The sequence below is a fragment of the Trichechus manatus genome, unplaced genomic scaffold (genome assembly GCF_000243295.1).
Source record: "Trichechus manatus latirostris isolate Lorelei unplaced genomic scaffold, TriManLat1.0 scaffold00302, whole genome shotgun sequence".
NCBI lineage: Eukaryota > Metazoa > Chordata > Mammalia > Sirenia > Trichechidae > Trichechus > Trichechus manatus.
Genome location: NW_004444238.1, coordinates 193,061 through 208,788, shown reverse-complemented (window position 1 = coordinate 208,788; position 15,728 = coordinate 193,061). Strand labels below are relative to the sequence as shown.

The 15,728-nt window shown below is 38.1% G+C and overlaps 1 protein-coding gene across 1 annotated transcript in view; it reads right to left on the bottom strand.

Moving 5' to 3' along the window:
- Positions 1-15,728, bottom strand: part of TYR (tyrosinase) — a gene marked incomplete at its 5' end in the record, with an annotated part of 120,843 nt that overhangs the window by 12,345 nt on the left and 92,770 nt on the right. Inside the window, one exon of the mRNA XM_004390486.2 lies at positions 698-761. Within this exon, the coding sequence (XP_004390543.1) occupies positions 698-761 (64 nt within the window). The remainder of the gene's footprint in view (positions 1-697; positions 762-15,728) is intronic.

Below are 15,728 nucleotides of genomic sequence, written 5' to 3'. Positions count from 1 at the left end.
ATTTGGTCATTTCTTTTGCTGGGGAAAATTCAATTATTTTAACCCTCGAGTTATATTTAGTGAAGTGTGTGCATAATGAGTTTTGGGAGGCAGAGCTCACCTCTTATGATAAAATAAAAAAAAACCCTTGCCATTGAGTTGATTCCTATTCATGATGACCCCATGTGTTACAGAGTAGAACTGTTCCATAGGGCCTGATTAGCTGTAATCTTTACAGATCACTGGACCTCTCTTCCATGGCACTATGGGGTGGGTTCTAACCGCCAACCTTTAGGCTAGTAGTTGAGTGCAAACTATTTGTGCCACGCAGGGACCCTACCACCTCCCATGACAGAGGTCAAAAGTAAAAATATTGGGTTTCTCAACTTTTCCTGAAGGTAGATTATGACCACATGATAAATACTCAGCCAATCAGACATACCCATACAAGAATTTGAAACAGGAGACAGTGTCACAAAGGAGCCAGGACAATGGAAAACCACTCTAGTAATGGGCAATGGCAGTTGCTATAAAAATATAACAGTTTTCAGGGGCAGCAGGGGCAGCAGAGGTAACCACTCTGCGGGGCATCCTATGTTCTATGGTATGGTTTTGGCAGAGGTCTTGGCTGCCTCCCTTCTCCCTTGTTTTGCTGTTTCTGAACCTACTTCTCTGTGATTCTGTGAGCAATCAAACATCCTCTCAGCAAATTCTTTACCTGTTTAAATCAACTAGAGTTAGTTTCTGTTGCATGAAATTAAAGACCCTGACTGACGCAGAAGCTAAAAAATTAAGGGATCAAAATATCCAGAAAATAGAAAGAATGCAGTAGAAACTCAAGCTGTAGGAGAACATATAGTTGGTTGTTAACAAAGAGAATGGCTTTGCATTGATAGGCCATATAAGACAGAGGAAAAAATACTAAATAGGAAGTCCAATAACTCAGTTTGAAGCCTAGCTCTGCTGTTTAATAGTATAACTATAAGAAAATCACTGAACTTCTTGGAACTCAGCCTCCTCACCTTAAAATGGGTGTAATAATATCTGACCTACTTGTTTCAAAATGCATAATCCAGCATGATAATATTTATGGAAGTACTAAATAAGTAAGCTATTGTTAACCACTTGCTGTCAAGTTGATTCTGAATCATGGCAACCCATTTGTGTCATAGTAGGACTGTGCTCCATAGAGCTTTCAGTGGCTGATTTTTTAGAAGTAGAGTGCCAGATTTTTCTTCCGAGGCACTTCTGGATGGACTCAAACCTCCATCCTTTTGATTGGTAGCTGAGCATGTTAACTGTTTCCACTACTCAGGGACTCAAACTATTATTATTTACCTGTAAAGTTTAAGCTAGGAGATAAAAGATTAGTGTATAGGTAGAGAGGGCAGTGTCTAAAAAGGAAATGATAATGGTTCAAAAAATTTTTTTGAAGAAACATTTTCAAAATGTTGAAAGAAGACAGCAAGGAAGCCTGATGGCAGCAGTGACAATCATTTTCACGACCCTATAGGACAGAGTAGAACTTTCCCATAGGGTTTCCAAGGAGCAGCTGGTGAATTTGAACCGCTGACCTTTTGGTTAGCAGCTGAGTGCTTGACTACTGCACCACCAGGGCTCCTCTATTTTCTTACAGAATCTATATATTAAACACTAGTTTGTGGTTGAAGTTGGTTTTTATTTGTGAATCAGCTGGCCTCCGGTCCATGAATACCAAATGCTCCCTATATTACCTCAGTTATTAAACATATATTTATTGAGTACCTCATATACATCAATTATTGGAGAAACATAGGCTTGTGTGAAGACTTTGGTTTTATTGGTTGTGACAAGGCCAATTGGTAAAAGAATTTCTTAACCTATTTAATTTTCCTTTTCTTCATTTGCAAAATGGGAACAATACTTACATCATGAAGGTGTTGTGAGGATTACTTAAAATAACATAAGTAAGGTACATAGTGAAGTGCCTGACAAATGGTAAGCAGAAGCTGTTATCTTCGCTCCAGCCTCTCTTTCTCCTTCCTCCTCCTGATTATTGTTGTTCTACTTTAAGAACTTAACAGTTGTTGGAAGACGTAAGATATGCTATAATAGAGATGCCAAAGCTATGCATATTTGAGTTCGGTCTTTAAAAATAGTTATTATTCTGATAAAAATGGGAGAGGAAAATATTCATGAAAATGGGATGTTTGGTTTTTCTCTGCTTCCATTTCCTCAACTGAAGAAATTAGGAATTGGCTTAATAAACAAACCCCACATGTTATTGAAGTTCTCTAATTTTATAAATTGGTTGTTTTGTTTTAATATCTACAGTTGTCTTCACGAAAGTACTACTTGTTCATTATATACAATTCAAAAAAGACAAGTAAACAAAAAGGACAAAAGAAAAAAGAATCCCATGTAATTGTTCCATATTTTTGTTATATCTAATTTTTAAAAGATGTATATATAACATTACATATATATGTTTAAAAAAGAATTGTGTGGTGAATAATGTTTTATAAGACATTTTATTTGTACTAAGCGATGTGTTTTCAACTGGCAAATCTATTTTTTAAAGAAAAGGAGGCTCTATGATAATTAATCCCTCCCCATTCCTGTTAAATTTTGACTGATTTAGAAACAGCCCAATACACAAAGAGCCACTAGATAAGGGCTTGAGGCAAAAATTGTACCTTCTGTCAAATGAGAAAAATTACCACTATTTTTCAATTTATAAATAATCTTGTTTCTGCCAAGAAATAAACATTCTTTACCTAGGTTGGACAAGGACATCAATTCTTAGCACCAAAAGATTTAATGTATGAAACCATTAATGTGCTTACCCACCTTATCAACCTTTTAAAATGAAGGTATTAATCTTGATTAAATTCTTTATCAGTAGTTCTCATCTTCCGTTAATTTCATCAAACTATGTCTAGAATGGCTCCCATAAGAATACTAATATTTAACTTAGATAATCACACTGACATTTTGGGAAAAAAAAAATTATCTTCTTACCAAAAATTCATTTAAACTATACCTAGACATTTTTCTGGAAGCCTGAGCAACAATGAAATACATAATAGGAATTAGGAAAAGGTAAAGATGACCACAGATGGAAACATGAGGGGATATGTTTTATAGATAAAATTAACATGGGGCTCCTGGTTTCAACTCTGGTATATAAAGACCCTGGTCACGTCTATTCTTACAATAACAACAACAACAACAAAAAAAGACAAAGGGAAAATAAACAATTTTTTTGTTGGACCCATCAGAAAACTGAAGTCTCAGGGCAAATCACAGCCCCCAAATCTGGAGAAACAGGTGAATCCAGATGGACACAGGAGAAATCTGCTTACCAGGAGCAGAAGCAGCTAGATCCATAAACTGGTAGGAACACTTGAATGGTAACTTTTAGAAATGACTGGAGACTGCATATAGACTTGTGCTGGTAGTGACAAACTCTTGGGGGCTGCAATCTTGGGCAGGGAGGGGTGTTTCCTGTAAATTTATGGGTTTTACCTCCAAGAACCCCCACCTAATTCTCACACTGAAGACTGGGAAACATGCCTAGAGCCTTATTCAAAACAAAGCCCTACAATCCAGGGGAAAGGACTTTTCCAGAGCCTGTTTCCAGCTGGAAGAAGGGAATTCCTCCCACTCGAGCCTCTTTCAGCTTTTCTGTTTCACCAAAGATCGGGGTGGGGTGAGGTAGGGGTATAGGCCACACAACACAGGTCAGGGCTTCAAAGAAATAGATTGGGAATGGTGCAGTCAGGGAAGGAGTGGCCAGTGGCGGGGGTGGGGTGGGGGGCACTATACTACTGGAGAAACACTTGTGTAGGTCACAGCCCCAAGACACAGGCCCACTAGAAGACTAAGATTAAATCAGAATCTTATAGAACACTCTCTTCTCTACACTTTACCAACAGAACTCCAGTATAATAATGGTGATTATAGCCCAAAAATCTGCAAGATATAGACTCTGAGGAGGTATACTTAGTGAAGCTCAAAGTCAAGAGCAGAGACAAAAATAAAGCCACTAGGGAAATTTGAAGCCCAGTGGTTAAGCATTGAACTGCTAACCAAAAGACTGGCAGTTTGAATCCGCCAGCTACTCTTTGGAAAACCTATGGGGCAGTTCTACTCTGTCTTATAGGATCGCTATGGGTCAAAATGAACTTGACGGCAAGTTTTGGTTTTAGTACCTATAGCCACCACAAACGTTAAACATAGCCCAAGTCCTTGCCAGATTAACATAAATCCTCACACTAAAGACCTATTGCTTCAGTTCCTACTGCCTGATAAAACATGACTGGTTTCGGTAAGTAATGATAAGGCAAAAACTGTACCTTTAGTCAAATGAGGAAAAAAAAAAGCAATCACAGTCTGAAGAGACAAAGCAATCGTTAGAGCCCAACTTAGATATGGCATAGTTGTTGAAATTATGAAACAGGAAATTTAAAATAACTATGAGTAATACGTTAAGAACTCTGATAGAAAAAGTAACCAACCTACAAGAACAGGTAGGTAATGTAAGCAAAGAAATGTAAACGCTAAGAAAAAAAATCAAAGGAAATTATAGAAATCAAAACCACTAGACATGGGGTTGCCATGTGTCAGAATTGACTCTATGGCAACGGGTATGGTTTTGGTTGGGTGTGGTTATCCATGCAGTAAAACTGAAGGCTATGTTGTGACAGAAGACTAAGTTTTCTAGCTTATTCTGATTGACAAGACATTTTTATCCTTGGATATATAGATCACTGGAAAAGAAGTGGTGCCTGAGGGAGGAATGTAAATACGATTCCGGATCTGCTGTGCTTGAGATGCTTTTGAGACATTACAATAGAGATGGTCAGGTAGGCAGCTGGATATTTGGGTCTGGATTTCACAGCAGGATTTACTCTGGAAATATAAATTGAGAAGTCATCAACCTGTATATTGTATTTGAAGTTATGAGAGTGAATGAGACAATGAAAATATAAAAGAACCTGGAGTTATTATTCTCAGATGTTACATTTCTAAAAGGTCAGAAGGACAGTTAAAGTAATAATCACATTGTCTTTGAGAAAAACTGCTCAAGATCCCTCTGGCCAGTCAGTTAAAATATGAGTCACTCAAAAGTTATTGATTTGCAGCTATGTAACAGCAAGGCCAGTGATTTCCAATCTTCTTTACCCTTTCGGATTATTTTTTTTCTTCATGTAGCCCTTGTTTTGAAATGTTTACTTCTTGAAACAAGCCTTAACTATTAAATGATAATAAATGTATCAATTTTAAAGTTAATCAGAAAAATCCCTCTGAGCCTCATAATACTTATCTGTAGAATGGGGTTGGTATTATCTACTTTAAGGTAGTCATGAGAACAAAGATCAAATAAGGGAGTGAAAAGTTGAATAATAACCCTCAAGGATAAAATAACATTCATAAATATTCACTGAGTGCCAGAAAAGTAATAGTTTATTATTTTCTTCCCTTCCTAACTCCTCATTTAACAGTGGGAAAAAAGTCTAACCCAAAGTTCATAGCTTGTTCACAGACACTCAGTATTGGGTGGAATAGTCTTCCACTTGGTTGCTATTTATATTAAATGCCTTTTCTCTGTGTGTGTTTAGAATGATGGGAATGTTTCTGCAATTGTGAGTATACATGTGCTTCTACCAAGGTCTGCTCTTCAGATTCTATCTCTTTAAGGCCACAGACACTTGGAAGAGGCTCTGCATGAGCCTCATCTTGAAATGTGAGCTGTTACACTATAGACACCTGTATTAATTACCCTAAGCGTTTCTTTGCTGCAAGGACTCACAGAACACAAATAGCTTATACTCAAGGAATAGCAAAGGTACATACAGCAAGAACAGGAAAATGATGTACATTATTAGCATAGCAAGCATAACAAAGGAGATAAAAGAGTCATACTCAACTGATCCCCCAAAAAGCAGAAAAAGATGAAAGAGTGAACAAAGTTGATAAGGGACTGAGTTAAAATGAGAATCCAATTCTTCTGGCTGATCTATCTGGGCTGCTTCTTCCTCTGACACTACCCAGTTATCTCTGCCTGGGTTTCTGCTCTCCTTCTTCCTACTTTCCTCCTTTTCAGGACCAGGTCCTGAAAGCTTCTGTTACTCATTGACTAAGCTTTGTCACTAGAGGCAGGCTTTGTCAACAGGGCTGAAAAGGTACAGAAAACAGACTTGAAAACATCAATTAAACACTTCATTTACTTCAGAAATTGGCCCATAATTATCTGTTTTCTTTCAGGGTTTTGTGGGGCGGGGGGAACAGATCTAAACTGATGTAGAGGCATTGTTTTCAAGTAGGCACAAGTGCATTAAGGATTATCAGTGCTACCAACTAGCTGAGGAACCACTTTTTTTTTTTTTTTAAAGCTTAGTTTCCTGAGTGCTTGGCACATAGTAGGTGCTCAATATTCATAGGCTGATGTGTGCTGCTTCTTGAGTTTGTAATCTAATGCAGGAGACTAAACAAACAAAAAAGCAATTTCTGTAATACAACTCTTAACATAGCTTGCTTATTTCTGTCTCAGCAAACGGAGGAGGTTAGTATTTTATTGAAACCAATTTTACAGAGGAGAAAACTGACTCAGTGAGTTTGAGGATTTGCCCATAGTCACTTAACTAGAATACAGCAGAATTTCTAGGATTCCACCTAAGACTTGTGTGACTTTTAAAACTATACCCAGAGCCTAGGTCTTCTAATTCCAAGTCTATGCCCTTTGCAGTAATATGCAAGAAATTAGTTAGTAATTAAGGATCAAAACAGAAAGATGAAGAAAGTTTTAATGCATTTCTCCAAGTACTAGCAAGCCTTTCAGAACGAAACACAGAGTGGAAATTGAGCATTTTCTTTTACTTCATCTAATCTGAGAAATAAAAGCCCTGGTGGCACAGTGATTAAGCGCTTGGCTGCTAACTGAAAGGTCGGTGGTTGGAACCCACAAGCTGCTCTGTGGGAAAAAGATGTAGCAGTTGGCTTCTGTAAAGATTACAGCCTTGGAAACCCTATAGGCAGTTCTACTCTGTTCTGTTGGGTTGCTATGAGATGGAATCGACTCAACGGCCATGGGTTTGGTTTTGTTTCAATCTATTGTAGAGAAAAACGTAATATGTTGTTTCAAGTTAAAACAGGTTTATTAAGGGTTTAAAACAATTGAAACTGGGGAACCACATAGCCCATTGTAGATGGAACCAGGGAGTCCTGGCACAGTTTTTTATACAAGTATTTTTATGGGGGTAATAAGAGGAACCAAACTTTAGGGAGGGAAATTACAGGAAAATGAATTAATGCTGTAATAGTCACACTCTGATTGGTTACTGATTATTAATAGTATAGTTAATGATTACACATAGTTTTACAGGATGCTTACATTATGGTCACAAGATGCTTACATGTGTTTTCTTTTTCATCTTGCAAAAATCTCTTGTTGGCAACAGCACCCAGACAGCACTCTTCCTGAGTACGTGTATTTTGAGGAGCGAAGATGGTCACTTGGTTAACACCCCTCGGGGCATATGATTTCACATCCTTGTTTTGACCACTGAGGAAAAACATGTCTTTCTCAAAACACGTAGCTTTTAGTCTGGAAATCCAGATTCAGACTAGATAGCGTGGTCAGTAATTATGCCTCGGTCTCACTAACTGCACTGAAAGTTGTCTTTTCCTGAGACAAATCTGAGGAATGGACAACATTTGATTACAAAATCTCTCAAGAGTATGGAGAAGGGATCAATGCACAGCTATGAAATACTAACAATGATAGTCTAAAGACAGGAAAATTTCCTCTGTGAAATCGAAACCTTCTTTCATTTCCCTCCGCTGGCCATGAGGACCGATAGTTCAGCACTGGATTGGTAGGCTGCAGAGAAGTGGGTCAAAGAGAAGTGTATCAAAGAGAATGGCATTGACCTACCTATAACAACTAGTTTAGAACACCCTTCTGAGGGAGGCCCCAGTGCCTGATTGTTAGCATGACAGCTCACATTCACAGTGGGTGGGCAGGAGAGAAGATAGCTGAGGGAGGAGGTGTGATATATCCTGCTGTAAACACAGGAGGGCCCTGCAGGATGAATAGAACAAAAGGGCTAAATGTAACTTCAACCTGTTAGAAGCAAAGACTTATACAGGGAGTCACCACTTTGGCCTTGGGATGTGGGGAGAAAAACAAAGCCAGATATACAAAACCTGCTTCTTAAGAAAACTTGTTTCAAATTCCTAGTATTGATTTTGTGAGGGGTGAGGAGATCATCTCTGTAAGCTTCTGTTAACTCATGTGTAAAATGTGGCTAATAACAGAACAAACTCCGTAGAGCTATGAGATACAAAATGTGATTAGGCAAGCAGTACGACTAGCACAGTGCCTAACATGCAGTAAATTCCCAGTAATGGTTAGTTATTGTTCTTGCACACAGCGGAAGCCACCAGGTTTGCAGCTTAGCAAGAGGAGCCAATTTTAATTCTCGTAGACCAGAAGTCTCAATTTCTACATCTAGGGAATTTTGGTGGACCACAAGCAGGGTGGAGGTGACTTAGTATTTAAATATGTCAGTGAATTTTATTTCTCATTTTTCAGAAAATACATAAGTTGTGGAGACTAGCCTCACAGATTCTAGAGCTAGGTGCTTAGGTTCAAATTCTGATTGTGATGTTTAATAGCTGTGTAAACATGGGCAAGTTACTTAACCTCTTTGTGCTTCAGGTTCCTCATCAATAAAATGGGGATTATAATAGTACCTACCTCACTAGATTGTTGTAAGTATAGCATGAATTAATATATGTAAAATCACTTAGAATGGTGCCTAATATAAAATATTGCTGTTATGGTATTAAAATTAGAATTACTTTGCTTTTGAGGTTTTCTCCCATAGGGCTTCCTTAAACTTTTATTTTCTACTGTATCTTTTCTCCTCCAAGGCTCAGATCAAATGCTACCTCTTATGAAAATCTTAATCGGAATTAATGTTTCCTCCCTTTGAATATTACATTTGTTATAAAACCAAACCAAACCCGTTGCTGTCGAGCCGATTCTGATTGATAGTGACCCTATAGGACAGAGTAGAACTGCCCCATAGCGTTTCCAAGGAGCACCTGGTGGATTTGAACTGCCAACCTTTTGGTTAGCAGCCGTAGCTCTTAACAACTACACCACCAGGGTTTCCACATTCATCATAGTGTGTTGCGGTTATGTGATTATATATCATTCTTCAAAACTATATGAAGAGTTCACTGAGAGCAATGGTATAGTTTTATTCATCATTGTACACCCAAGGTCCATCACAGTGTCTGCCCACTAACCTGGGGGTTGGACTTCAAATTATTCGCAAACCCCCATAAATTGTACGTAAAAACGTATAGTAATTGTGTAGTTTTCTTGGGAAGAGTCCAAGTTTTTATCAAATTCTCAAAGAGAATGTGAACTAAAAAATTAAGAATAATTTAGTGATTAGATGTGGGAACTGGAAGAAGGAAGGATCCAAGAGATGCTGATGGTTTTGACTCGGATTATCTCTGTGGATGGTGTCATTCACTGATCCACACCAGTTAGCACTGTGCCTGGCGTGTAATGAATTACATTATGCCGGGTGCTGGAAATACAAAGTCAAATGAGTTACTGTCCCTTTCCTCAAGGGAGTTACAGTCTAGCCAATCACTCAGCAAACATTGATTTGTCACGGGAGAAGCAGGACCATTCACAACATAGGCAAACAGACAGGGAGAGATATGATCTGAATTGATGGGGGATGGCTGGTGTCATATAAGGCAACCTCCACCATAGGTGACAACTGAATCTAAGTTTTGAAAAATGGATAGCGGAAATCTGGGCAAATAAGAGAAGGGAAAAGGGCAGTCTAGGAAGAACAAAGAGCAAGCATAAATAAACAGAAATTTGCTTTGGAGGCCTTGCAAGTATTCAGCAGGGTGTACTTGGGTACATGTGGCTTAACCCAGATAATGTATAGAATTACCTTATATGGAAGGTAAAGAGCCTGAATATTGTTCTGAAAACTATGTGGAGTTATTGAAGATTTTAAGCAAGGGAGTAATATAATCATGTCTGAATTAATGCATAACTGAATGAACCAACAGCTGAATTTGGGATCCAAAAGAAGTAAGCAGGTAATACAGCCATGGCCTATTTGTGATGACATGACTGACAAAAACCTGAGCTTTTCTCTGGGTTTGAAATAACAGCATCCCAGCAGCTCTTTTTCTTCATGCTCTTGGCTAACAATGGAATACATTTGGAGAGTATTTGGAAACTTTCACGAAAAAACAACTCTTTTAAAAGAAAAGGACATTTTAAGAGCATAGATTGTCAGGGTTGAGTAGCTGCAAATGAAAAGCCTATTTGTTATACAACTAAGAAATTCAGCTGGGGCCAAGCTCAATTAACTGTAATTTCAAGAATACATGCTACAACTTCTTGCTTAGTTAAGAAAAGTGTGAGAAGTCCATGGGGAATGGGTATGGGAGTTCAAATCAGTTAAGCTAGTGATGAAACTTGGAGTAACTTCATGAAGAACCAAAATGTCAGTGAAAATTAACAAGAAAGAATCAAAGAACTAAAAGTTTAAAAAAGAAGGGCAGTTTCAAAGTTGGTGTTTTTTTTTTCCTATAAACATTTAAGAGCATCATTAAGTAGCAGACACCCTGCTATGCAGTTTTGAGGGGGAGATAAAAGCAAGCCTTAGTGATCCCCATGTGATTATAATGTGCACCCAGGATTGAGAGTCACTTCATTAGCCAGAAATTGCACTCCCAGATCCAAATACTAACAGCATTCTTTAATGAGATGGAAAAAGTAATCACCAGCTTTATATGGAAAGGAAAGAAGGAAAAAAGGCCCTGGATAAGCAAAGCATTATTGAATCCACTACTGGATCTCAGAAACTACTATACAGACACCAAAGTCAAAACAGCCTGGTACTGGTACAACGACAGACACATAGACCAGTGGAACAGAATTGGGAACCCAGATGTAAATCCATTCACCTATGGTCAGCTGATGTTTGACAAAGGACCAAAGTCCATCAAATGGGGAAAAGATAGTGTTTTTAACAAATGGTGCTGGCAAAACTGGATGTCCATCTGTAAAAAAATTGAAACAAGAGCCATACCTCACACTATACACAAAAACTGACTCAAAATGGATCAAAGACCTAAATATAAAATCTAAAATGATAAAGCTCATGGAAGAAAAAATACGGACAACACTAGGGGCCCTAATACATGACATAAACACAAACACAATACGAACCATTACTAACAATTCACAAACACCAGAGGATAAACTTAGGTAACTGGGAGCTCCTAAAAATTAAGCACTTAAACGCTCATCAAAAGACTTCACCAAAACAGTAAAACAAGAACCTACAGACTGGGACAAAATTATTGGCTATGACACATCTAACAAGGGTCTAATCTCTAAAATCTACAAAGTGTTTCAACACCTCAACAACAAAAAGACAAATACTCCAATTAAAAAATGGGCAAAGGATATGAACAGACTCTTCACCAAAGACATTCAGGCAGCCTAGACACATGAGGAGGCGCCCTGGTGGTAACAGTGGATAAGAACTACGACGGCTAACCAGAAGATTGGCAGTTCAAATCCACCAGCCACTCCGTGGAAACCCTATGGGACAGTTTCTACTCTGTCTTACAGGTTTGCCGTGAGTTGGAATTGACTCAAAGGAAATGGGTAGACATATGAGGAAATAACTCATGATCATTAGTCATCAGAGAAATGCAAATCAAAACTACAATGACATACCATCTCACTCTGACAATACTGGCAGTAACAAAAAAATAAAAATAAAAAAAAACCCAGAAAATAACAAATGTTGGAGAGGTTCCGGGGAGAAACTGGAACTCTTATGTACTGCTGGTGGGAATGTAAAATGGTACAACCACTATGGAAAACGATATGGCCTCGCCTTAAAAAACTAGAAATAGAACTACGGGAAAAGGGTCACATTGGGAAAGGCTTTATATATACCATGTGGAGGTGGTTGGACTTGACCCTGTCAGGTAACTTAACCACCAAAGCACTTTAGATACCCAATGGCCATGGGTGGATTTCAATTTTAGTAATACGATTATAGTGGATGTATACATTATATTAAATAAAATTAAAATAAATAAAAATATATTACTTTCACATATTGGAGATCATAGTGCATCAGGGGACCAAAACTGAAGAAGACAACTTCTACATATGACAAATGCTAAGTTTCTTAAGACAGAAACTATCCACCCTTATTCCTGCCAAAACGCCTCTTCATTTAACATAAACTTTTCATTACTTCCAACTGTTCCTCTGAAAATGAAAAAACAAAACAAAACCTAGTAAATTCAGTAATGATTTTCATTTGCTGGACACCCTATCATGTGTCAGGTACTATGCTAGGAATTTTAACATATATCATCATCTACTTTTCCAACAATACTGCAAGAGAGGTAGTGGTGGTGGTGGTGGTATTAATAGTAGTGATAGTACTTTGGTGAGTAGCATCTGGGGTCTTAGAAGCTTGTGAGCAGCCGTCTAAGATAATCCACTGGTCTCACCCCATCTGGAGCAAGAGAGAATGAAGAAAACCAAAGACACAAGGGAAAGATTAGTCCAAAGGACTGATGGACCACAAGTACCATAGCCTCCACCAGACTGAGTTCAGCACAACTAGATGGTGCCTAGCTACCACCACCAACTGCTCTGACAGGGTTCACAATAGAGGGTCCTAGATAGAGCTGGAGAAAAATGTAGAACAAAGTTCTAACTCACACACATACACTCACACACACACAAAAAGAGCAGAATTACTGATCCAACAGAGACTGGAGAAACCTGAGAGTATGACCCCCGGTCTCCCTCTTAACTCAGTACTGAAGTCACTCTTGAGGTTCACCCTGCAGCCAAAGATTAGACGGGCCCGTAAAATAAAACGAGACTAAATGGGCACACGAGCCCAGGGGCGAGGACTAGACGGCAAGAAGGGACAGGAAAGCTGGTAATGGGAAACCCAAATCTGAGAAGGGGAGAGTGTTGACCTGTCGTGGGGATGGCAACAAATGTTACAAAACAATGTATATTAATCGTTTAATGAGAAACTAATTTGTTCTGTAAACCTTCATCTAAAATACAATTAAAAAAATAGTAGTAGTAGTAGAGTAGTGAGTGTTAGCTCATACAATACCTACTGTATGACAAATGAGGCCCTGGTGATGCAGTGGTTAAAAGCTCAGCTGCTTACCAAAAGGCTGGCAATTCAAATCCACCAGCTGCTCCTTGCAAACCTTAGGGGGAAGTTCTACTCTGTCCTACAGGGTCGCTATGAGAGGGAGTCAACTCGACGGCAACGGGTTTGGTTTTTGGGTTATATGTCCTAACTACCTCTCATATAGGAACTCATTTAATCCTTAAAACAACCCTATTTTACGTATATAAAGACTGAACCACACAGAGGATAAGGAACTTGCCCAAGATGACAAAGTCAGTAAGTGACAGAATCAGGATTCAAAACCAGGCAGTCTAGCTGCAGTACATATTCTCAGCTTTCATAAAGTACTGTTTCACAGCAGCATTCCCATTAAAACACAAGGAGCAAACAAACAAACAAAAATGGAGCCTCTGGGAGTTTAAGTAAGTTTTCTCAATTCATTTAGTTAATAAATGGAGTGGTAGGAATCAAACTCAGGTCTCTGTACTCGGTGTGTTTAATGACACAGAGTGCTACAGTTTTAGGTTTTGCAAACAGACATACACACACACACACACACACACACACACACACTCACTTGACCTGCATGATTTGCAGATACTCTAATGTAATCAGGACAATAGACACATCATTGAAAAATAGATTTTGAGTGTGGGGAAAAAAAATGTGTGACATTTTATATTAGAAATGAAAACCAATCTGTTCACTGCTATATTCCTAGAATCTAGCATAGTGCTTGTAGATAGTTGGTACTTAATATTTGTTGAATAACTACCCAAAGAGATTCTAGAACCTGTCTCTTGGGAATGAGGAGGGTATATTATACATTTCTTTAAAATAATATTCAGCAAATAGTTATTGAGCATCTACCTATATGAAGCAAGTATGAGGCAGTGTATATGGTAAAATGGGAGATAAAAAGTTTTAAAAGGCAGGGTCCTTCTATCTAGGAGCTTTTAGGGTAGAAAACCACTTACACCATTTATACCTTTACTTTCACAAAGGCCTGAGTTCCTGCATCTGTTGTGGAAAAGTGTCTTTAAGTACTGTAGGGTAAAAGTGATGATTTATGGTAATAACAGTAAATAAGTTCAAGGTGGGTATAATTAGTGTAGATATGTTTTTACTGGCCTCAAATTTCTATCCTGGGCACTAGACAATACTCTCTGGTTTCCAATATCCTCTCTGAATTATGCTGTTTGTACCATGTATCTAGGTTGTAAGCATCAACTTTCCAAGTGATGTTAACAGCCTTACCTGCTTTCCTCCAATTGTGACAAATTTCACCTGTTTCTGACGTTATAAGGAGTTTACCACACATCTATTAGGGCTTTTTTTTGGGGAGGGGAGGGTTGATAAATTTTTCCTCCAGACAAAAGGATATTGTTAATACTGCCATTTGAGCATATGGCCCTTTAGACACAAACTCTTAATGCTTCCAGCCTCACAAGGAATTGGCATGGTTTGATGGGAATCTAGAAAATTTCTGGAGTTATTCGTTTACTTAATAACATACATCAGGGCCTAGAGTTCCCTGCATACACAGCTTCACAAAGGCTATAATCCCAGTAATCAATTTTCCCCAAACCTCAACTGCAATGATAATATCTTTTACTTCCCTTGTAGGTTATAGGTGTCCCTGTTAATAAAAATTACTAAGAGTTTCATTCTTCACCTTGGATCACTAGTAGAACTTCTACCAACTTATCAATAGCCATACCTAGCTTGCATATCTCTGGGTTTCCACCTCTGCTCCAGAACATACAATGATAAAAAGATGAATAGGTTAGTTTGGCGCATATGGATCAAAAAAGGGAATAGTGAGAAAAGTGGGCAGACAAGAATCAAATCACAAAAATCTCGGGTGTCAGTCTAAGAAGTTTGAATTTATTCCATATGCAAAGGAGATACTGTTGCCATTTGAGGAGGGGAATGGCATGAAAAAAGTGTACATAGAAAGATATATATGGAAGGATTGTGAAGGATGTATTGATCATTGGAGAGATTAGAAGCAGGAGATGAATACATAGGGAGAGGCTAAGTACCTAGGGCCTACACTAAATGTAAGAAAAATTAAGGTAATGTCTGTAGATGAGACAAGAAAGTAAAGAAGGTCACAAATGTTTGAATACCAGGAAAGCCATCTGGCAGGACAAAAATTCACTATGAGCTTAAAAGCTTCTTTCCAATGAACAGCAAATTTTTCATGCATGCCTAGGAATATTTATGATGTACAATTATAGAAACATACAGAACACAAATACACAAATAATTTATGCAGTCATATTATTAATATCATTGGGAATTTAGATGAGAAAAAAATATGTGTTCAAGTCTAGCTTAATGAACAAAGAAGATAATTTAAAACATCTCACAGAAAGCAAATTCAACTGGAGCTGACAACCTGACGTTTTAATCGCAGCAAATGATTCTAACTGCTAGGAGGAAGGAGTCCATGAAAAGATAGATCAAAGGCTGAAAAAAGAAATTATTTTACGTGTGTTCTTCCCTAAAATAGTAGTCAGA